This window comes from Lepisosteus oculatus, chromosome 21, assembly GCF_040954835.1.
Source record: "Lepisosteus oculatus isolate fLepOcu1 chromosome 21, fLepOcu1.hap2, whole genome shotgun sequence".
In the NCBI taxonomy this organism is placed as follows: domain Eukaryota; kingdom Metazoa; phylum Chordata; class Actinopteri; order Semionotiformes; family Lepisosteidae; genus Lepisosteus; species Lepisosteus oculatus.
This window is the reverse complement of record NC_090716.1, coordinates 12,940,842-12,965,576: the sequence shown is the minus strand read 5'-3', so window position 1 is coordinate 12,965,576 and position 24,735 is coordinate 12,940,842. Positions and strand designations below refer to the sequence as shown.

General features: G+C 38.1%; 1 protein-coding gene and 2 long non-coding RNA genes across 3 annotated transcripts in view; 2 read left to right on the top strand and 1 right to left on the bottom strand.

Annotated features, from left to right (window-relative positions):
• Positions 1-6,761: 6,761 nt before the first annotated feature.
• Positions 6,762-15,445, top strand: igf2b (insulin-like growth factor 2b). Its single transcript, XM_006642453.3, has 4 exons — positions 6,762-6,847; positions 7,648-7,810; positions 10,028-10,203; positions 11,945-15,445. The coding sequence occupies exons 1-4, from the start codon at positions 6,773-6,775 to the stop codon at positions 12,182-12,184; spliced, it is 654 nt and encodes a 217-aa protein (XP_006642516.1). The 5' UTR covers positions 6,762-6,772; the 3' UTR covers positions 12,185-15,445.
• On the bottom strand, positions 7,805-23,143 carry LOC107075791 (uncharacterized). The gene is made up of 3 exons (XR_001477300.2): positions 23,057-23,143; positions 11,539-11,646; positions 7,805-8,335 (listed from the first exon to the last, which is right to left on the bottom strand). It is a non-coding gene; the product is annotated as an uncharacterized lncRNA (long non-coding RNA).
• Positions 20,122-24,735, top strand: part of LOC107075792 (uncharacterized) — a 34,077-nt gene continuing 29,463 nt past the window's right edge. Inside the window, exons 1-2 of the long non-coding RNA XR_001477301.2 lie at positions 20,122-20,431; positions 21,679-21,776. This is a non-coding gene — a long non-coding RNA (uncharacterized lncRNA). The remainder of the gene's footprint in view (positions 20,432-21,678; positions 21,777-24,735) is intronic.

Below are 24,735 nucleotides of genomic sequence, written 5' to 3'. Positions count from 1 at the left end.
AAACCTGTTTACGTTTCACCCATCTATCAAATTGTGATAACGCTAATCGAGAAAACCATTTCTAAAAACAATTTAATAAATGATGTTCATACAACTAAAATTTGCAGGTGTTTAAGCAATGAATTCACATTCAAAAGCAGTTCATGCATATTATTAGAATGAGACTGTCAATGAAAAAAATACAGATATTACAATATTTACATAATCAAAAATAATGTGTTCTAAATCTTTTTCTAAAACAACATTCACTGTATTTGTAATGCATTTTGCTGATAAAAATTAGACACCGAGTTAAATAGATGTGATCAAGCACCTATTTCTCACAACACATAAATATCTTGTCATTTAACTTAAAATTCGCTCTGTCTTCTGTACTTCTTCGAATTCCATTGGCTGTAGGATAGACTGTACAGTTTGTTCATGATCACCTTTACAAAACTGTGCCAAGTTTTTTTGTGCTAAATTTACTGTGTTCCATTTGTGGCATGAATTATAAAGTCAAGACTCCTTCAGTCCTTTCAGTGTCTGACTGTCAGAATATTTAAAAATACCCATGAGCAACAAGCAAAAAGTCAATTTTACACTGCTCAGAGCTGTTAATGGAAGCTTTTCTGCACATTCTAATCTGCCTGTAAACAATATGGCCCTGCAAATACTTTAAAAAGCTGAGGCAGCAAGAAGTATTCTTTTCAAGAGACAGTTTTTCATTTTTACACCTAATGTAATTTTATATTGGATAGTGCTCTGATTCCCAGCCCTAATCTGAGGATTTGGTTCACTCTTTTCTTAGGTTTTACTTCCCCTTGGGATAAGGAGGTGAAAACTCATAGCACTGGAGTTAATCATGACCCGTTCCTGAATGTAAATCATAGAGGCTCTGAAGTCTGTCTTTAACTTGAGACACGAATACACAGCGGCGGCTAGTTACCAGCACAGGATTATTATTACGGGGATGCTGTAAGAGCCTTTGTAAATCAGACACTAGTGGTAGGAAAAGTTTCTCAAGAATTTCTAAAGTAGAAAATATCTGAGGGGTCCAAAGGGAAAATAGTCCTGCGTTCTGGTTACACTTGATTTTTCTATTTTTAATTTGATTTTTAATGAATGAAAATACTGTACAAACCAAAAATCGGTCGAGAAGAAGTGCCGCGGGTATTGTATAATTGTGTAATTCAAAATGTATTGAATGTTTGGAGAACAAAGTTTTTTCTTCTTAGCTAATGAATTTAGAATTGTAGTACAGGAAGGAAAGCAGTTGTCATTACAATCCCTGTGCAGTGAGACTCCGCACGCGTTTTAATGGGTTATTATCGCCATCTTCTGGAACGATCTTACATGTAATGTGGTTTAAATTTTACTGTCGTATTTCGTTCTGAAAATTAGGTGATATAATCTCAACGGATTAACTGTCAATTTAAGGGAAAGAAAAGCATAAAAGTGTCAAGATACGTTAAACACATCAGTAAATAAATATGCGTTTCACCATGCTAGTCGTTGGTTAAAGAGATGACGTTTCTTAAACATGTTTTCGTAAGACATTCCGTTGAGGTCGGGAGTTAACTTTCTTACCCTTCTTTGATCTCATTATACAGCATCAGTGTCCTTTTCGTGAAGCGCGACCCACCAGCACTAGCGCTGACGCTATATTAGACCAGTGCGTTATGTTAACCTGATGTAACTGGGGTCGATTCCACTTCTGCGAGTCTTACTGCATCCTAACATCTTTTTTACCGCTTCCCCACATCTTCTGAATGAGAACTTTGTCCACATTCGTGCCTAAATCCTTACTTGCATAAGTCCTTTTCTTAAGATCACTCCTTTTGCTTTTAGAACTAACCATTTTTGCTACGTGCATGTAATCTTTCTTACTACATTGTTATCAAAGTATTATTTCAATTACAGTACATACTGCAGTACACGCGGAGCTACAGTACTAACTAGATGTACCGGCAGTATGAATGACTCAGCCCTGATGTTGTTGCTGCAATCTGCCACAAGATGGCGATATTGTACTATTTTCGTCAGTGAAATGCACAAAGTACCGACTTACTGACATAAGAAACGAGAGATGATTGTGTCAAAGACAGCAAGTTACTGATAAAAGGGGTGTAGAATATTTATGGAAAATAAATCAAATCTAAGTGTATCCTTTAAAAAAGTCTTAATCTGTATCTTATCATTTTGTCAGTATTTGTGGGCATTTGGATGACGCACCTCGGCTCAAAAATTCTAAAAGTCTTTCACACAAAGCAGAGGAGGGAGACACTTCAACTACTGAGGTGCAGCGCCCCGCAGGATAAAACAACAGATAAGATATAGAAGTGAAAAAGTGCTTTAGCAATTGAATTAACTGAGGCTAGATGGTAAACCTGAAGTGGAAAGCAGCCAGTATACCAGGGTCACAACCTTTTAATAAGATTATCAGGACCTCAGGCTTATTCAAAGGATGACACCCCCATAGTGGGGACTTGGTTTTGCAGAGGAATGTAACACCTACTGGTCCACCAACCGTTTACAAGAAGAATTTCCAGCCGCCACTTTTTTTAGATGCTTTTTCTTGGAGGCTCTCTGGGCTCTCTCCCCCCTGTCATCAGAGCACACCCTTGCTTTGCTTCTGAGATCTGACTACGTCAGGCTAAAAAACATGCTGATCTGTCATAAAATGAGAGATGTCAAATACAGCGCAGTACAGATCACCCTCTTGCTGTTATTACGATTGGTTGAACTATATCTTGCTTCAACCTGATTCATAGTAAAATAATGAACTGAAGCGAACAGTGAAAAATGCAATAGAGAGTGCTACAGATACAAAACATATACAAAATACAGTAAGCAAGGTACAGTATACAGTATATGAATTACAGCGAATGCTTTGTTAAGTTGTATGAACCGAAAGTCATTCATGACACATTGTGCAGGCCACTCCTGTCAGTTGTGTGCTCATAAAGTATACACACACCACTCCTCCAATCTACCGAAATACCTTTAGAGGGCACCTTAAGCACCAGATGTAGCTCTTACCTTTTTACTTTCTCAGTCCTTCAAAAGAATATGGAACCTATAAACATAGCAAAACGTGATACTGCTCTAGTGTTGCAGATCAGATAGCATGACTGCTGACCAGCCTGGCAATGGTGTTTTGTTTAAAGGCAGGATCACGGTGTTCAGGAGCCATATTTGTGCAAGCAGTCCCTTATCGCTTGTGTCAACATGTGGCAGGTAGACTCCTATAGAAGATGAAAATGTGGGTTCAGAACAATTTTTCAGGTTGAATTAAGGAAAAGGTCAATCTGATTAGATTGCTGTTGTCTCTGAGGGCCCTGATCTTCCTGCCTCCTGCAGTGTCTTTAGTCTTGGTGAATGGCCCAAAGCAGAGCACTGAATAAGCTGTTCACAGTCCGCAAACAGCATCAAATTATCTTCCAAACAAGCAACCAAATCACACTATCTCCAGGTACATTCTTTCAACACTGGAAGTTATTCATTGATCTCGATTGTCTTAGACAAGCTGATAAAAGTAGTATATGGGCATTCTACATCCAAGATGTTCAATAGTGCCTATCTTCAGGAGTTTGCTGATTCAATATACAGTTACAATTATTAACTTTGCAACTATTTTTCTTTTATAAAAGTATTAAAGAATTATTTGAGAATAATTGAATATTACAAGACTAATTGTGTGCTTGAACTGTTATATATTCTGTTAGGCACTTATATCAGTTGGGTGGACAACTTTGGTGACATTGTTTAGCAAACTTTCCTCATATGGGTATATGAAAACTAGAAAATGTGCAATCAGAATTTTCTTCAGTTTAGTTATACTAAGCCTGGCATATGTAACACTACTTAACTGATACAAGAGACAAATAGTAATTGAAGGGCTTTTAATCAGTCACTCAAATAGATCCTTTATTTTATATCTGTTTCTGACATTGTTCTTTAAATAGGTAGGACACAAACACATTTTGCATTTTTTGGAACTGAGGCTTCAGAAGCACATGCAATCTCTAATACAGTAGTTTGGTACATTCCTAACTTAATTACTGTAACTTAGCTTTAACATGGCAGTATAATAAGTCATTAACCACAATTGTTGCAATAGTTATATGTGAAAATCCTCATGCCTTGAAGTTTGTAAAATGTAGGAAATATGGATGATCTGTCATGGATGTGAGTAAAACTTCAGTGCTGGTTACAAAGTCATTTTGTCTCTGGCCAGAGGTGGAAAACTGAGATGTATCTAGAAAGGTCAAACCACAGATTATAGCTAAGGCAGAACTGAATCACTACAGAAAAGTCTGTATATGTGAAGCCCACAAAGTAAAAAATATTTTTTTAAATATTTGTAATAGCTAAATTAGATGTTTCAGTGTCATTTATGATTTTCTTATTTTTGAATGCATATCTAATGTTAAAGTTATGTTCTTTCCTGCAACACAAAAAGTATTAGATATTGTAAAAGGGTATTCAATACTTTTCAATCCTTTCCTTCCTCAGATTAATTTTCTTTAAAGAAAACCGTCGCACAACCTTGTTTTCGTTGTTTCAGAGTGATTCATTAGCTGTAGACAACACTGGTTAATGATAATACCTACTGAAAGCGAGAAACGTAATCTAGATGAGACAAATATATATAATTAAAAGGTGCCATGATGCATTTTGTGTGCTGGGGGAAATGTATTAATCCAGCACCGCAGGTACAGTATATAAAATAAGAAATGTCAGCGATGAGGTCAGAGTCCACCGCTACAGCCGGTCAACAGCACAGATTCAAGTCACCAGCGAACACTTGTAGTAATAATTCATTGAGTGAAAGCGAGCGCCCAGCTCCTCGGTGCTGGCAGGAGAGTGGTCAACACTGGGAAAACAGCTGCCAGTTCAGCATTTCACGTGGAACCACAGTTAAGTTCTGGAAAGATTGAAGAAATCCTGACAATTAAAAAGTTTACATAACGAGCAGGCTATGACACCTACCAAACACTGCCCGGGTGTAGTGCAACCTTTCAGAGTAAAACGGGTCATTTTGTGAAATTTGGAGCCTTGCTGTATTGAGGCCTGGAATGCTACGGTATACTTTTTTGGCTTTGCAAAAATCCCTTCATTACTAACAGTGTGCGTGGTTTATGATAAAATACTAAAGGACTACCGTAGTAAAGAGAGTATCATGCAGTGAGCTTTGATTTCCTTTACAAACAATGGTTTCGTCTGCCGTGGGGTTGATTAAATTGCTACCGCGGAATTAACAGTACCCTCACAATCTCAACCAGCGTTATTTTGCTTGTACTCTGAGGACTTTGTATCTAAAATGCAGAATAGAATGCATAAGGAAATTTGAGTTTACACGCGATTAAAGTATGTGGAATAGATCCAAAACCGTATATGGATTGCTCTTCTGTCGGGTCTTTATTGATGCTCTGGGCAACACTTTATTCAAGTTACTAAAGCACAACACTTGATACAAGTTACTGAAGCACAATGTAAATCCACGCACATTTAAAACACACAAGTGATTTTTTAATATGAATTTAACATGATTGTAAGAAGCATAACTGAATTAGTTTGGAAATCCACACTGGGTCAATTTAGATCTGCAAGTACAAATGAACGACTCAAATCCGCCATGCATTTTCACAGGTTAAAGAATTCCTGACACAAGAGACCGTAACCCAAACAGAGATTGAGTAACACAATGCCCTAAAGCGGCTCTTAGAAAACAATGCATTTCTTAAAGGCGTTTTTATGCGCATTTCATCAAAGCCTTCAGGCGGTATTTACTTGGCATTTAAATAAACTGTCCTGATTATGTCCTGACTACCATAATCTCCCCTTTGACATTCTGTTGTGTTTTTACAGAGATAACAGTTAAGCATTTGAGCCTTAGATACATAGGCATGTTCTGGCCAGTTGAATTTGAGGAAAGAGGAAAACGGACGGTCTTCGGCAGAGATGTTAATGCACAAGGTGCTAAACGCGGTGACCAACAGCAGATTACAATAATTCAGCAGCGAGTACCCGATTGCTCCAGTAGTAAGCGCCAAAACACGAAGACCAGAAGTCTTCGGAAGACTATTTCACTCCTGCGTTTTTCTACAGCAAACTGTTAGTACGACTCACATAAGAAAGCAGTACAAAGTCGAAAGATGTAGGCTTTCAAGGTTTTGTTAGTTTCAAAGCTCCTTTTAATCTGACCACCAATATTAATATTACACTTATTACTGTACGTTTGACAAAACCGCCTTTCTTATTTAAGACGGTTAAAAAGAAAAAACGGATGTCTATGAAGAGTTTTGTCATATGCATGTTTACTCTTTGTAGTAACTCTCTCTGACCGGTTTATACATTTGAAAATACATTTTGATAACAGATACATATGTGATAGATTCGGATAAGTGACACTGAACAAACACGTTCTATTTCAAGGAATAACGCAATATTAAGATGTAAAAGAACTGAAGTCAGGACCCCAGAAAGGAACAATTGTCTGGCACAATATCAATTTTGTTCCAAGAGCAAACACCTCGAGTTTAAGAACTACGATGCAGTCACTTAGCATTTACACATCTTAATAGCTCTGACATGCGCAATCGGAAAAAGGGTTTGGGGTGAGGGGGGCGGTTAAGGGGCGGGATTTGGTATATAATAGTTAACACTCAGAAGTTTAGTCTGTCTCCTAAGCTGTGGGGCAGCTTCACACAACATCTCTACATTAGCAACTGGGAACATAACCTACTTCACTACCAAATAACTACATACATATCAAACAACTTCAGAAATGGAGGATCAGCAGAAATACAGCTACCAGGCTTTCTGCCATACCTGCTTAGGAACTGAAAACAGAAGAATGAAGGTAATACTGCAGAACTTTTTAATTGCATGAAATTGTTTTATTTTTTTCCCGTATTTGCTTTGAAGACGTGTTCCACCTACGGTTTACTGATGTAGAGCATACAAATGAAACACAATACGTCAAAACATATGTATATATAGTTGTAAAAAGAAGGGGTTTGATTACAATGACACTTCCAGAAATCAGTTGCTACGAATCTGTTCAAACTATTTCGGCAATATATATATAAACTTCTCCTTTAAAACTTGTTCCATTTAAAGATTTGATAGCGTTTCTCGATTGCTACTATGGGATAAACATCTAATAGCTTGAAAATTAAACACAAGGGGGCGATAACATTGTGCTTTATTTGGTGTAGGAAAGGTGATGTTAATTTGACGAGTGTGAGATTTGAAGTTGCAGGTGGTATCCCTCGGTGTAACTTGTAAGAGATGGTATAAAAGTCAGACCCTAGATTGCATTTATCCAGTTTAAATACAAAACCAGTTCAGAAAATAATAAGTAAACGGTTAACCGTCTAATGAAAGCACGTTTCGTTTTTAACATATGCAATTTAGATTATGAATGATAACGTTAGAGCAGAGTTGCATGTTTAGTTTGCAAACATTTCGGATATAATACACTTTTAAAATATCTAACTCAAAGATATTAGGCGGGTGTATTCATAAAGCATTAAACTGCACATTGACACAACTGACGTGCTTTTGAGTATATAGTTCGTACTTGGGAGATATGGGGTCGTCTTGTTGCTCATTAAGTACGTCATTCGACAATCTAACAAGATTCTCTGTTCTCTTTAGATGCGAAAGATGTCCACATCAAGACAAATGTTGGTGTTCACGATCGCCCTGACTTTTTACATTATGGATGTGGCTAAACCATTCAGTTACGCTGAAACGCTCTGCGGTGGAGAGCTGGTAGATGCGCTACAATTCGTGTGTGAAGACAGAGGGTTTTACTTCAGTAAGTGTTTTAAATGTATTCATTAAGATTCCCGAGCTTTATTATAAGCTTTATCCGAAACAAATGTTCCAGGATAGTAATTTTGAAGTTATTGTCCAGTAGAAGCCTTTTCCACATCCCATTCCATTATTGCAAAACTCTTTGACAGCGCGCTACTTCTCTATTTTATGTTCTGAAAAGCAACAAAAAGTAGGTTTCGTGAGTAAATGAGCAATTCAGTAAAATACCCCGCCTGTTTTGGAGGGGGTGAGTTGTTTGGGAGTACAGCCGACAATTGGCGAGCAGGTATGCAAATACATACTTGCAAATTACAAGCTGTGCTTAAAGGCCCCGACCCCGCGATTGTGCTGAGTGGGCACATTTTCTCACTGTCTTCACTGCGTATGAAAAGGACGCACAATGCACTAAGGCGCATTGCTGAACGCACCACAATGGGCTGTTTGTTTACCCGCACATTCCGCATGTGAAAGTAATACCCAAGTCCCCATTCCATTGTCCACTTCTTAAACGTTCCCAGGCTACGCTCTGCGAAAGAAAAAAAAAAACTTTTAATAATTAAGGAAGGCGAGTACATCTACTTTGCTTACAGATTTACAGCCCTTAAAATCCTCCGTTTTAGTCCTTTGAGGGCTAATGTGGGCATGCCTGTTTTCCGTCCTAAAATGAAGTTTGCAGGGTACTCTGCAAAATGAAGAGATGACGAACAAGTTTTGTCTTTCCTAACTACATAGTGAATTATCTTGCTTGGCTGCGGTAATCTGGATCCTTGGATCCATCTCCAAGGGCTGGTGTGGACAGTTTCACACGCTGATGTAGTTGAAGAATTAATGTGCATGAGGCTGTATGGCCAACTCTTCCCTTCCAATATCAGAACCTTTTGCATATTTGCCCTCTGTTTGCCGTTGACAGTAGCAGACTTGCTCAGCCTTTGTTGGGTTGGATGTCCACACTATCCAAAAGAATATTATCCAATTGTGGACATAGTGAAAGGCAAAAAAGTAAAAAAAGTAGCTGTCTCTCTTTCAACCCATATATTCCCCCTTCTCTCTGAATCACACTAATATCTGCTACGGATCTTTGAGCTTGCATCTTTGTGCCTGCATGTACTAAACAGGTATCAAGGTCCTCAATTTGCTACTGTCACTTTGACCACTTGCTGCTCTATCTGATTTTTGAAGACTTTCCCCTTTCATGTCCCTCTGTCTCTTTATCTCCGCTGAGGTGGCAAGGTCAAAGAGTAGCTTCCATTATTAAGAAAACTACTCAATAGAGCTCAATGTTTCCTTTTTTGCTGTATAACAAAGGATTTTTTCAGGGCTTGAAAAGCTTTGATGGTGTTTTTCTAATATCTAAATAGCTCCCTTATTCTAAACACTTCCTCCCACAGGGTATGATTTTGAAAAGAAATCTCTTGATCTTTGATTAATCTTTTAACTGAACATCACAGGTTCACTGTTCAGATAAATCAGTAGCAATGTCCTTTTTTAACAAATGGGTTTTGATGTGGCCTCAGACAGAATGTATATAGCAAACAATGTAGAGAATAAAAAGCAGGTAATAACAGTCTTTTTTCAGTGTTGGTATTAAAAAAAACATATCGGTGCTCCCAATAGAGTTCTTTGTTTTATACATATTTTCTGTAAAGAAAATACAACTTTCAGTGGGTCAGTCACATTTTTGGTAATGTTAATGTGTTATTACATGAAAATCATATGGTTATGGTATGGGCAGTGCAATATGTGTTCTGTTTAATTTACATTCCCATAATCTTATAAGATAGCACTTTAACCTCAGAGTGTCTGCTCTTCTTGCAAAAGCATGCAAACTCCATAATTAACTCCATAATCCTATGAAATGTACACGTCTAGCCATTTACTGGGCAAATTGCTCATACACAGCAGCTGACTCTTGTATACAAAGTAAACAAATGGCTGTTGCTCAAATAAAAACTTCAGACTGCAATCTGTTGACATGAAGGCTGCCTGTAGAATTTTCATAATATTAAGAAAAGTGTTTATGATGATTCATAATTATTGTGTTTTAGTTGCCCATAGATTGTGTGTTTATTCTTTAAAACATAGAAACAGGGCTTCATTCTGGTAGATACATTGATTAAATAATGCATTGAACTGATGGTAAAAAAAATCCTTAAACATCAGTTACTGTTTACTTGTTCTTGTGCTAATCTTTTTTGTCTTGTTTTTTTGCTTTCCCCAGGCAGGCCAACAAGCAGATCAAACAGTCGAAGAGCACAGAAAGGAATAGTTGAAGAATGTTGTTTCCGAAGCTGTGATTTGAACCTTCTGGAAATGTACTGCGCTAAACCTGCCAAGTCAGAACGAGACGTCTCTTCTACATCACTTCAGGGGATACCTGCATTACCAGCACTAAAGGTACGTGCCGAACCTGTATCCATGGGAAGTGACACTTTGCAAAGCTCTATCTTTTCTCTGATCTGCACTCAAGAATTTGTTTATGCAAAACCCATATGATGGTGTTGCTGAGGACAGTGGGACATTTTGTTTTTACAAGCATGTTATCTTGGAAAATAATAAGCATTACTAAGCAAGAACCTGACATAAAATGCTGACATAGGTGGAAAGTTAGTAAAGTACTGTGCTCAAGACCAAAAGATCAAAAAAGGTAAACAGTACATGTTCAAGTGACTGTACATGATACACAATATATTCCACTTTTAAATCATTGACCCTTGAATGAAATCCTACCCCCCACTGTTTTTAAGCTTTATTTTGGATACTTAATTGAAACTCACACTGATCAAGTAAATATAATGGCCTGGATTGCTTGTATTAGCTCTTTTGTCTGGAGTGCATGACATATTTCAGCATACAGCACCAGTAGAAATCAATATGTGGTGACTCAAAGGATCCTAGAACCTGTGTTCATTTAATTGGTACAAGACAGACATCTAAGCCTTGAATTGCATGATATTTTAGTGCAACTGAGGAGCAGTTAAAATAACAGGCTTTATCAATATAGCACATTTAAAAGCAATCATTTCAAAATGGTTTACATTAAAAAAGCACATTACACAGTAAGATACATTTTGCAAAGTGGACATAGGAGGCACAAAAAGCTTGTCTTAAGGTTACACTTAAAACTATTAAAGCAAGTTCAAATAAGTTAAATTGTTTATTTATGAGAAAATTAGTAGTTCTGCTACACTGTAAAAGTTTACCAAGGTGAATTTATTGTCATATATTTTCATATTTTGCTGTGGTATCATGTGCTTTGAACTGGTCTTCACTGTACATTATTGCACTGGACTATGGAAAATCTATAATATTTCAAAATAGAGGTCTCTGAATAAGCTTTACCAATGAACTGAAGTTTTACTTATGGTCCAGTGTAGTAAAGCATAAATAGGATGTTAGAAGTGCAGAAAACCACAGCATAAAACGTGATAAAATCTATCAAGATACAAACCTGCATTATTATGAGGTTCTTAATGTTGTAGCAACCTTAAGACTTAAATTTGCCCCCAAAAACCTTTTCACATTGAGGGTGCTGTTAGTAGTTTATTTGCCAGGCATGTAATGGTTTGAACTAGTCCGTTTGCTCTCTTGATTGAAAGAGACTGGAAGATCAGACTGAGCAGTGACAGGGGTCTAAGCTCAATTATGTTCATCTTTAAAGAAAATACACTCAGGTACATCTCTGCACAATGGACTGGATTCTGGGGCACTGGTGGGACAATACATGCTCACCTCTTGTGTCTTACAGTGCATTGCAGCAAACAGAACCAGCCAGTGCCACTGGCATAAGCATAGTAATGCTGTAAGGTAGTAGGTCACAGTCCTGGGAGGCCAGCACATCTAATTTTCAAAAAGAAAACAGGCAATAAAGAGAGAGCCTTAAACAGACTAGGCTAGCTGACATGTTAGTAGTATTTTAAGACTGCAGAAAAAAGTACTACAATTTACTTTCTTCAAAACATATTGCAGTGCTGGGCCCACCTTGATTTCAATAAAGTTATTCAAGTACCCATCTGGACACTCAGTAACAAAGGAAGTGCTTATTGGTATACCTGTACAGTATGTAGTAAATTATGTTTGCTATAAAAGCAGGTCTAGGGAGCTGACTTGTCCTCATTGCATTTGTTTCAAATTGCAGGAAGCCCCAAGGAAGCCACTGACGGTCAAGTATTCCAAATACGACGTGTGGCAGAGAAAGGCAGCGCAGAGACTGCGGAGAGGCATCCCCGCCATTCTGAGGGCAAGGAAATTTAGACATCAGGCTGAGAAGGTCAAGGCCCAGGAGCAGCTCCTCTTTCACAAGCCTCTGATCACCCTTCCCAGCAAACTGCCCCCTGCAGTTCAGTCTTCCACAGAGAAATCTGTCAGCCACAAATGAGTCTGGGATTCTTTGCACAAACGAGATAAAAAGACTAGGGGATTATAGCTTTGTTTTTGACGTCCTGTGGCAGCCTTCTTGAGCCTTGGTCCACCCCACCTCCCTTCACACGCTGCGCACACACACACACGTACACGCAACATGAAAAGCAAGTTAACAATTAAACTGAAGGCAATTCAGGTGGATCTGAAATAGAAAAAGGCAAAGAAGATGAAAGCAGTTCACTGCTTGGCAAGTGCAAAGAGGAAGTGCAGAAGAATGGTTGTTCAGGGGAGGGGGGGGGAGGGGGGTTAAACTTCAGAACAGCCAACATAAAAGACTTCATTCCATGCAAATTTACTGAGATACAAACATCTCTTCTTATTAGTTTTTTTAAACTAGTTTGCACCTGTAACTAATGGGATTTCCACACCGTAAGGAGTTTATATTGTTTAAATTAGATTCCTGATCCAGCACCTTCTAATCACAAAACAAAAGGCAGAAAAAACTTCTGCAATTGCACATCGCCACGGATTACGTCAAATCTTTTTTTATATTAAAGGAAAAAAAGGCACTATTTTTTTATGAACAATAAACGTGTAGCTATCAAACAATGTCATGGTGCTAGCTTTGGGGATGGACTCAAAGAAGAGGAAGATGAAAATGCACGTTTTTTTTGACAATGCAGAACTTGAAGAAAACTTTCCGTTTTAGGGAAAGTGTGACTTGAAAAAAAAAGAAGAGCTTGGTTCTGGCAGTGCTAAACTGGGATGTCACAGTGTGCAGATGTGGCAGTACACTACGATTCAGCGGCTCGTTACAAGTCAGAAGATGCCTTTTGCAGCGTACCACAATATTGCCCAGAAGACCACTGATGTGGGAGGAAACTGGGGGATAAAGGCATTGCCTGGAGGAAATTCATGCTTCCAGACAGACTTTGAAAACAACACTGTCCTGTTTCTTTACAACCTGAAAGAAATAAAAACTGTGGGATCATTTTAGCACGTTGCTTTGCTTAGAGATGTTTTCTTGGACTGTCAAATTCTGGTACCGTGACATTCCTGTTCCAAGATAGATTATTCTCTTTTTTATGATTTTTTTATTTTTATTATTATATTTTTTTTTAATTTTTAAAAGGCACAAATTTCAAGTCAAAGGGAAAAAAAGCAATAATGTCAACTAACATTTTTTATTGTGTATCAGTAGTATTCACATGCTTTTGCTTGAAAACAAATACTTGAATATGTATAATTAGTTACCAGGGACATCATGTTATTTTCTCTTAGTATGAGCTGTATCTTGCATAATGAGCCGCCAAGCTTCTTTTTTTGTTTAATACAAATAATGGCACTGTATAAAGGCATTATTTATTTTGTTATAAAATATATATGAAAATTGGTCCAAATAATATACTTAGCACTGATGCGCAACTGACTTTTATTTTGTGTTTTTCATTCTTCTGGTATTACTTGTAATGCTTTTCTAGATGCTTTGTACCAAAAAGAAACATTTTTTTGCCTCTGAAATGTCAAATGGATATTTTAAAAAGCTGCAGTAGCCTTGATTGCACAGGCATGTTATGTCACAGAAGTGGGCACATATTCTTATTATTCACTTTCCTTAGCTTATGTTTTCAGCAAACCGAGAGAATCTGGACAAATAAATAGAAGTATACTATTCTCAGTAATATATGAAGTTTTAAATGTTTGCATTGATTGTACTCTACCCACTATCTTGTAAGCCACTTTAGTATTTATTTCTGCAGAATATTATATACATGTATATAATATTTTGATATTTTAATTTTTTTAATGTGAGTGTTTAAGAGTGTAAGTAGAAGTGTATTTCTTTATGCTTGGATACATGTGTATGTAGATAGATTAGATACAAATATATCTGTTATCATTCGAGAAGTATCTTGCCTTCTAATGGAGTCCAAGATAGGGCTGGGGGCATAGAAAATATTTTTTCTCCTTCAAACCCTAACTTATTACTACTTTTGCTACTAACTTTCTGTGAGCAGATCATCAAGCAGTCTGTGATGAGAAAGCTGTATCGCAAACAAGAGCGTATGTTCTCAAGTGAGAATTATACCTCCTGAGTATGAAAGCCTGGGGTATTTGTCATTTTTTATTTACATTAGATAAAAGATTTTAAATGCCAAAGCTCCAGGCATGATCTAGCTAGGTAGTGAATTATTTTTCTTCTATTGCAAATGCCATCTTTGGCAAAGAGTTACAATACCATCTTTGTTGAAGGGTTATCACGTTTAGCAAGTACGAACTCAGGAAAAAAGATGGTAAAGGGAGAGTATCCACCACTATCCTCAGCTACTCTGAATACATTTTAAAAGAGTGATGTTTGGGGTGTCGATGCAATTTTAAGTCAGACTTGCCATTTCAGCTAACATGTTTTCAAAAATGGAAAATGTATATGTTTTTGAGACTGTAAGACCATATGTCTGTAAGACTAAGACTATATGCACTATCATTACAGTGCATCCCTTTTTACAGTACAAGGTATTAGGAATTCACTTAAATTAACAGAAACACTTTCTCATTACAGATATGCAAGAGCTTCCTCATTTAAATAAGATGCATTTTTAAAACAGACCTGCTCAGGGATTCTATGATATTTAAGGTGAAAGTAGCCATGCATTATCCTGTGCAGCTTACCCTCACACTCAGTTAGGGCTACATTCTGAATATTCACTTCACTTCCTGTACAAATACGAATGTGTGCTAGCGATGTGACTCACTTTTACTAAGAGGTTACTGCAGCCAATGCGTCTGCCTATCAGCCTTCCACTGTAGAAAACGTTCAGAATTTATCAGTTGAACAAGGATCCAAATCCACACTGAAAAACTATGGAGTTGGTTGCCTGTTCAATTGCTATGTTCACGTTTCCTGCTCACAGATCTGGCTCTTTTTTCAGTTGTGTCAGGATCCAGTGCAATTATTATTTTCTCCATATTATACCTTTTTCCAGTGATTTCATATACGGCCTATGAAAGTGATGGACTTTTCTCCTTGTAAGGACTGCAATTATTCTCAACCTGGCTATTTGTAAAAATTGGTTTCAAATATCACTTCTGGACACTTAATGAAGGGATCTCTATTTGTGATTGCTTTCCAAGACAAGTATTCTTATACAATGTCAGTGACCCACTCTGCCTGTGTGTTCTTCATTGATTTTAACCTCCACACGCTAGACCTTCAACATGCACAATTCATGTACCTTCATTTTAAATATCAATAAAAAATGTTAACAGTTTATCATAATCCCCTAGCATTCCTGTCTTATTAATGTTTACTGTGCTACATAGGGCCTCATACTGAGAAAATCTGAAAGGTAACCTTTAAGCAATCTCAGGAAATACACCATTTACTTCGATGATTAGGTAGACATGTCAAATGAGTTCCTGTAATGGGGTATTACGTAAATCCTAAAGTGCATGTTTATGCTGACAATCAGTGCGTTTATTACAAAATGTGCATTTTCCAAGAAGACTCTGACCTTGAGCAAATCTGACTCCGCAAACTGAAAATCTACAGAAACCGTACATTTTTCCAAGTGTCCAAGTTCAAAACAACATTGAAATGGGCCATGCATCCTTAATCCTGTTGGCATGAGCCAGAGTTTTGGAAGATGCTCTCATGACAAATGTGTTAGTATAAATTTCAGTTTCAGGAACCTTCTATGTTATACAAATTGATGAAAAGGTCTGAAACATCACTTGTTAGGGTGAATTAGTGTTAAAAAACACTTTTTTTATTTCTTATATGCGAGCAGTATTTTTTATATGTATTCCTTATACCTTGTTCCACATAAGGGTGCATCTCTACATCCTGTTGGTGGCAGGCAGCCCAGTGTAATTTTAGATAACTCCAGTCAGACCTCATTGAAACAGACGTTTTTTCACAGTATTCAGAATGTAAATTAAAAACGGACTGGAGAATTATTTTACAATGCAGGTGTGAAGTCTTGAGCAACAGGAGTTCTTAAGTTTTTGTCATATCATTTCAAACTGGGATGTGACGTGTACAGAGATGGTATATTCTGAACATTAGTGGTCAATTCAAAATGACCAATCCAAAAAGATAGTTTTGGTAAAACAAGACAAACTTGATGAAATACCCCATTCTGTTGAATGTGAAGCCTTATCCAATTTAAACAGCCTAAAGACATGACACTTAAATGGAGTAAGTGAATGATTCAAAAAAGTGCAGCTGTAGTAACTTGTCAACCAATACTCACGTGTGCTGGCTCAGAGGTTAGATTAGAGGTTAGATTATGTAAGTAGTTCTCGTATGATTGGACATTTCTTATCCAAATGTAAAAATCTCCTGTTTATTCTTCTCTGACTGGCTAACACCATGCACTGTACACCATGCACCCTCTGTTGGAAAAATTAAGGTATACAACACTAAAATTAAAACCTTAACGCAAGGTCAAGTGAGTACAACACAAGAAAACTCAAAACAAGAATGGAATAATGGAACAAAGGAAAACCCCTCCCCCTTTGATGGTCATATGTACATAAGGTTCAAAATAAAAAGAGGCCATTTGGACCATCTTACTCAATTTTCAATCATTTGTTAATTTGCTTAGTCCAAGTCTTTTCTTTACTGAGCCATTAAACCACCTGCTTTTTGGACTTTCTGGACTTAACCTTTGGGATATGTTTTTATTAGTTTGGTTGGTCAAGTAGTGCCTCTGATCACCAATTCTCTACCACTGTGATATCTATTTAATTATGCCCCATGTTCCTTAAACTCTTTCTCTTTAATTATGAGTTGGCTTTTCTGTTATTGAAATTGATCGGTTTTTTTTTTCTACAGAAGTGGCATACTAAAGTTAACTTCAAGCTGAAAGATGGTGTGATCACAGCTTCCTAATGGTTCTCTTCTGTCTTGCTAACTAACTGTTCTGGTCCTTTGCAATGACCACACCATGACAGGGGCTATCCCCTTGCCACATCCCTGACAAAATGGGTAAGAAAACAGCCATGCATTTCCAGTTCATGTGAAGGAAAGTGGACAATTACAACCCTCATCACTGTTGTCTGACAATCAGCATGCTCCACACAAGGGGGCAATAAGACCTGATGGGACTCTTATCTGTTTTTTTGGGTTGCTGACTAGCTACCAAATAGCTGTAGGACAGTGTTGCCAGGATGCAACACGTCCTCCAAGAACATTCCAGACATGTTCAATGGGAATGACCTCAGGTGACCCTGCTTGCAAATTCACACCCTCTTGCGAACTGGAGGACAGAAGCAGAAAACAGAGGAAGAAAAGGTGAAAAAGACCGCAGGCACCAGGCCAGTTGCCCGCAGATGATGAAGCCCCTGTTGTCTTTCTTTACCACAGTCCTCCAGATCTCAGGCCAGTTGGATTCGAACCCACTGTCTCCAACATTAATAATCATCTGGCATGATTTTTCTAAGCTTTTATTTTTTTTAAACACTGCTAAGGAGCCCAGTCAAGCGTTACTGTGGGCTGATGAAAGATTGTACGGTAAGAGTAAAAAAAGAGTAGATTTTAAAAACGTAAACCATAATTTGGGAGGTCCAATTGAAAGCAAACTATAAAGAAAAATGATTAATGTCGTTGGCTGCCGAAGCTTAATAAGAGGCAGACTTGCTCTTACAGGTCTGTTCTTTTATGATTAAAGAGAAAAGACTGAATTCCAGATTTTAATTGGAATTTGTTTGAACCCTGCAGCTGTTTATGTAAGGCTGTTTCACAGAAGTTGTGAGAGACAAAATGGCACAATTCTAGCCAAAACGAAGCTTGGGCCTGCTTTGTTTACAGCAGCCAGAGTTGCCCAAATCCTCTATCCAGCAAGACACTAACAGGTTCACTGCCTTTTCAAATCAATGCTTTTCTCAGCTGTTGAATGCCAGCTTCAACAAACATAATGCAATGGAGTATCTGGATTGAAATAAAAAAAAACATTAATATTTCAAGAGATCCATTGTTGCAATTGCTGCCGAACTCAAAACAAATTCCTCATCCACTGAATCGCCACTGCACAGTACACCCCCTCAGAAACATTCTGATTATCAGAATGTAAAAGTACCTGTGGGATAACTGACTTAGTCAGTCTAAAAAGAAAGGAAGTGCAAAAATTCAACAAGTTAAAGGCAAGGAAAGTTATTCAGTTAAAAATGCAAAAATCTGAAAATGCAGTTGTATGCTCTGGGCCCCCTGTATATAAAAGACAGTGTTCAAGAGTAAAGCTAAATTGTTCGTTTTTTATCCACCCAACAGGACAACTCAAATTGGATGTGCAGACAGCACAGGTAAACATAAAAAAATTACCTCAACTGAAATGCTGTTTTAACGGTAACACATTTGTGGGTTGTCTATACATATAGCAATGGGCATTCAGGCTGATAAAGCAAAGAAATATGAGGCTTGATCTCTCATGGTCTCATTGCAGAGACAAAGAACAGTGGTCCTGGTTTCAGAGATGATTTCTCGTTGCTTATCTTTTAGGGTTGCTTTTGGACTCCAGTTAAGTCTTAGTACAACATTAAGCTTTAAAAACAATATTCAGAGTTGAGTACTGACTTTTGCCCTACTAACAAATCGAGGAAGCTATGAAATGCTGGTACTGGTAAGGCTTGCCTTATTGACGAATCAGTTGAGATCATCCATTGAAAAGTAACTCAGTCAGAACACACAAAGACAAGATGTTACTGCCCTCAAGTGGTATAAAATTGCTCAAGGAATGGCTCTGAAAATGGCACAATGTTTCACAAAACAGAAATCCCTCAGAAACGACCATTGCTCACCATGGTGGAAGCAAAATAAGTAGTAAAGAACCATAGTGAAATCACAGAAAATATTCTTCTTTACTATGGCAGACTACCATAAAGGAAAAGCTTGCAGACTTACTCGATATAAGCATGAGTTCCATTTCTTAGTCTTCTGACTATTTTCGAAAAAAAATACAGTACCCTTTTTTCTTCCTTGGGGCAGATATTACTTCTTCCAAAAATAATAACTTTACTCCCATGCCATTTGTCCAAACGATTTGTGCAACTGTAACAGTATGATGCAAAAGCACATGGTATATTTCTGAAAAAACTGATGTTACAATTGTTACAACGATGTGATGAAAATCAATTGTGAGGGGCTTTGTAATAACACAGTGATACACAAGGAGATTCAATGACATTTCTGCAGCCAGGACCAACAACACTGCAAGTAACTTAGTTTCTGGGCAGCAAGATGTGAGAACATACTTCCTTTAGTAGGGATTGTGACCCTTACATAAGATAACTACAGATCTCTCCGATTCTCTGGGGCTTCTAATGAGATGATGGCAGGTCACCTCACTGAGGCATCGCCACAAGGTTTAGGCTCAAGAGTTCAACATATATTTCAGGAGTGATTATATTTAAATATACTAGAAATGCAACATTCTTAATGATCTATTAAGGAATTAAAAACAATTGTTTTAATGTAATATGAGAAATTGCTGTGTGCTTGAAGAGATCTCCCTTCCAGTTTTTCCATTTCTTTTTGCCGTTTCTTAAATACAAAGGGCATTCAGGGCCAATACACAGTCTCCACACTCCTTAGTCCTTTAGGTTCCGCAGTCCTACCAACTGACAGGAAGCACCTGCACAGATCTGAGGGACATGAAAGAACTTTGGCACAGCAACAGCCACAGCCGCCAACATTCAAATGGCAGTCATAATGCTGATTGCACGTGTCAGATGATATGGTCATGAGATCCATTCCAATGGTGAGTTTACATCAGATCAGGTGGATGAGGGAGAAATTGATTCTCTTACTGAATTAAAGGAGAATTTTAGGATGGCCAGATTGTGCAAGGCCAAATAATCTAGACAGGACTCTGGAGTGAACACGCCTACCGCTCTTAACTGATTGTGTTCATGTTATGCTGCGGCTAGGTGTTGAAAAACCCACGTCTGGTTGAGGGGAACAGGGATTCATCCGTGAGCCGCAGTGGTTGGTTGGCCACAGAGACACTCAAGGGCTGGAGGAGAAATCCGAGAGCGGTGCAGACGCGGGAGCCGAGAGCCGGGACCCAGGAGCGGAGGTTGTGTTTACAAAAGTAATGGAGAAGTGGATGGGGCTCCGGAGACCCAGGACTGCTGCTTTACAGGTGCAAAAGGAGAAGGCAGGGCTGGTGGGATCAGGACACAAGGGAATTACTGTGGGCTGGATCAGGCACTGGTACCGCAAGCTCACAGGAAACCTTGGTGTGAGAGAACTACTTGAAACAAGGTACGTTGAGTATTGGAACACTGGGGTAATGGCGAATGAGGGTTAAATACCTGGCTGATTGCTGACCAATTAGTTGCAGGTGGCTGAGACAGTCTGTTTAAAAGCAAATGCTCTCTCACTCTGAATCAAAGATTTATAGCAATGGTGAATGTACTAAGAGTACTAAGTTGAGTACTATAAGCCTGCTTGGATAAAAGTGTATAACAAAACTTAATTGTTACAAGATGCTTACCTGTTTGCATAATTAACAACAGTACCATGAGATTAAATATTTATAAGCTTCCTAGTTTGCGGCGAATGAAGACTAAAATCCCTTTGCAAGCAGTCGTGACACACGGTATAAATATTTGAAAAATGTGTGCATGCAATTTAAGGTTGTTGACAGGGAGACCTTGAATAACCCTCTGAAGTTCTCAAGAATCTGGCAAGAGAAACATTCAGCATTGTGACCCTGTGTTCGACAATTCCAAAAAAGAAAGGGAATGAACAGTTAGAGGCTGACTGTAGACATGTACACTCATTTTCACTTGGACACATTTTCTTGTGATCAATTGTATTATCTCCTAGAATTTCCTTTCTTAACACTGTTACAAGCAAAAAAAAAATTAAATTGGTCACTTATGGTACTGTGATGAGGTGGGTCTTTTTTTTAGTGGCAAACTTCTGTATTTTTTGATTAACTGGGAATTGTGCCACTTCTAATTACCACCTATTCCATTTGCATTTAGTCTTAAATGGCAGGGTGTCTGTTGATTAATGAAAATGCAGCAGTGCGTTTCTATAATCCTTTGTAATTATGAAAAAGAAACATGCTTCTTGGATGGAGCAAGGATATATCAGAGGAGTAGAGCTCAGCCAGGCCTGTTCCCAGTTGAGTGACTGCATATCAAGCTAAAGGAACAGAACTAGTTATAACATTTATAGAGAAGGAAGTTGTTTACCTAAAGCTTTGAAGTATTAACCTCGTGTATAAAATATAATAGTTCTGCTCAAGGTTGTCATTTACAGTCTCTATTGAGATCAAAGGAAATAAAATAGCTAATACAAGCGTTCGATTTACTGTATGTCTTGATGTGTTAGGGACTCCTCTTCAGGAAAAGATTTATCCCTTCTTTTCCAAAGGAGTAAGAACAGAGTACATATCTCGGACATTATCATTGTATTAAACACCAATGTACTGAGTGATCTTTTCATTCACTGGGCAACCCAGCTATTCCTGAGTTTTCACATGGAAGGTGTGCTTGCAGATAGCTCAGTGGAAGAAGAAAGCCAGACAGCCTTTTGCACAACCATTGTCGACATCAGCCGATGACCAGAAGCAGCAACCAGGAATTGTGGAAAGACGGTAAGTGCAGGATTTTGCAGTGCAGTCAGTCAGTTTATACATCAGTTAACAGCAGCATGAGGTGCTAAAACATTACTACGGACATACAAGACTCGAGACATTGTCCTAAAATGGGTGAAGATGCCTATTCAATTAGCCTAGCAGATGGCTCAGGCACAGTGAGGCAAACTAATGATACAGGACCCCACATTGCCAATCGGCCACCACTATAGTGACAATGGCAGATGTACTGTACACAGTATCAGCAAAGTGCTTAAGAGCAAGGATCTTAGACACAATTGGATGGCTAAATAAACCATATAATCTGCCCGCCTTGGCAAATCCTGGACAGGAAACTTTAATTTCCCTAAGAGTCGGGAACACATCCCGTCGGACCTCCCTTCCAATGGCAATGAAAGAGTTAAGATGATACCCGTACTATTTCTTAAGTGTTGAAGATGATGGATGGGGCACTGTTGCAGAAAACAGGGGTGGGATTGAAACCGGTTAGTGCAGCAGTGTTTCTTGTCTGATGATAATTAGCTATTTGGGAAATTTCTCCATGTGTCTTGGTAAATAGTAATTTGGGTGATGACGATTTGAGCACTAGCGTGACTGAAATGCTACAGGATGCTACAGATTGGCTGGGGTTGCTTTGAGTCACTAGGAGTTTGCATAAGAAAATTGTTTTTTTAGAGCAGCCACTCTGAAAGTGATGTGTTGCTAAAAGGCATGCAGTAACACCATATAAGATACTTTTGGTTTGTACTTTTTAATTATAAATGTTTCTTGAGATGCTACACATTACAATTAAACAATTGAGCACAGTGAGTCTTTTAAATAGTAATAGATGATTGTTCTGTTTCAGCAACCTGTAGGCTTCCTGTGTTAGACATATATTTCTTTAATATATAAAAATAGAACGGCCAATGTTGCCTTTCCAATACTTCCTCTCCAGAACAACGACATCCTGGCCAGTTTGAACTTCCAAGTCACTATCGGACTGTGATCAGGATTCAGCAGGAAAATGGTGGGTGGGAGTCACACCTTCTTGCTCTTCCATGTAATAAGAGCAAACATTCATTATATACATCCGTCTGTACTTAAATACAACTCAAGGGCAGTACCTTTCATTTACTTTCAGCTTTATTACCAGGAGGTACAGGTATCACGGGGAATACACTATTCATACACCTCCCGTTGAGCGGTTGCTACAGTAAATAAGTTCCTGAGAGTACACACTCGGGGCTTGACTAGTAACTGCTATTACTTCATTTCACATACACAAAACATATACTTACATATGGGGATGCGTGAGTATTGTTGCGTAAATGGAGACTGCTCTCGAAATGAATGATACCATTACTACAAATAGGTTGGTGTTGGTACTTCCGGGATGGGTCAGCCTATGGTGGCCGCGGATGGCCAAACCTAGTCCCTCCTTCTAAAGGTGAATTTATGGAGATAGTTAAAACCACATGCGTGCGAAGAGGGGGAGATGTCGGTGTTTGTATTGATGTTTATTTGAACCGGGATAAAAGGAAATGTAAACTGTGTGTTATTAAGATATATTTGATGTTGTTCTTTTCTTAGTAATTGAATGAATGTATTATGGATGTATAATTTGTGAAATTTTGAGAATTTGTTTTTCCAAAGAGGAGGGAGGGGCTTATATACTAGAACAGCTGGTCCCTCAGCCTAATAATCAGTCAGTTGGTGAGTTAGGTAGTTGTAACCAAAACCAGAGAAATGGCAATAAGAATAATTGCAGAAGGATTTGTCTTTATTTGAAGGATTATGTTTGTTCCTTGGGAGGGGGGTTCTTATGTGGGAAATGGTGAAGCATTGTAAATAAACTGCACTTACAGTACTTCACTTGAGTGCTTTGCTTCACTGCCAGTATTTTATGAAAAGGACCTACTTTGGCCTTACTCAGGCCATTGTGTGACACCAGGTCAGGTCCTTGTTCTCCACTCTCCCAGTGATTCTGAAGTGAAGAACACCCCAGTTTTTAGTACTCGAGTACAAAGAAGCAAAAAAAAAAAACTTTTTTTTTTCTTTTTGCTAATACTAAAATGTAACACCAGAGATTGTAAGAAGGGTTTCTGACAAACTGTATTTACTACACTTTTCATTTGGAAAGTAAAAAAAGTGCATGTTTACTACTGACTTATTCAAGGAGATTGGGTTAGAAAGAGTAGCACCTGCTGTGACAGTAGGTTCTCTGTATTTCAACCTGTTACGTCTCTTCAGGATTTTGGGCAGCTGCAAATTCATTGAGGTTACCAAGGCCTACTGTGTATGGTATGGTTCTAGAAGTACCACCGACATCTGTATTTTCAACAGAATGTCATACTGTGAGTTAATTGAATAATTTTTGCCTTGACAACTATTTATTAACAGACATATATACCGATCCAACTGAAACATGGAATTGGGCTTCAGTTGGTTACATGGAGTAGCTTTCATGGATTAAGACACTCGTCATATAATATTTCCCTCCCAGGAACAATAGGTTGTTCACAGGGATATCCACCACACTACCCATCATTTTATATCTCTGAATTATGCAGGTGTGGTACTTTCTCATTGCGTACGTGACAGCCAATCACAGTGTATAACAACACATGACTGGACCATGCTGCATTTCAGTTTTACACCAGATGGAATTTTATCATGTGCGGTTTTCATTTTTAGACTGTTTTTCCCCCAGTTTCCGTATGTATAGTTTGGGAGAGTCATAGACATTTACTGACTGTAAAATAATCCCTTACTAATCACTAAGCACTGGACACGGTTAGAACAGCATTAGTCCAATAAACTCTTTTCTGTGTACAAAACATGTCAAAACAATGTCAAGAGTGTGGTACTGTGGTAGTCTGAAGAGTTGTTTTCTGAACCCTTGTCTTACATATATTCCAATTAGGGTGGTAAAGGAGTTCCAACCTTTAATATTCAAGAGCTATACACTGTACAATTC

Bases quoted from the DNA above. Each gene is read 5' to 3' on its own strand.
- igf2b (XM_006642453.3), top strand. From the start codon at position 6,773: ATGGAGGATCAGCAGAAATACAGCTACCAGGCTTTCTGCCATACCTGC. The intron at 7,811-10,027 runs GTAAGTGTTTTA...TGCTTTCCCCAG, and splicing joins AGACAGAGGGTTTTACTTCA to GCAGGCCAACAAGCAGATCA. The intron at 10,204-11,944 runs GTACGTGCCGAA...TTCAAATTGCAG, and splicing joins CTGCATTACCAGCACTAAAG to GAAGCCCCAAGGAAGCCACT.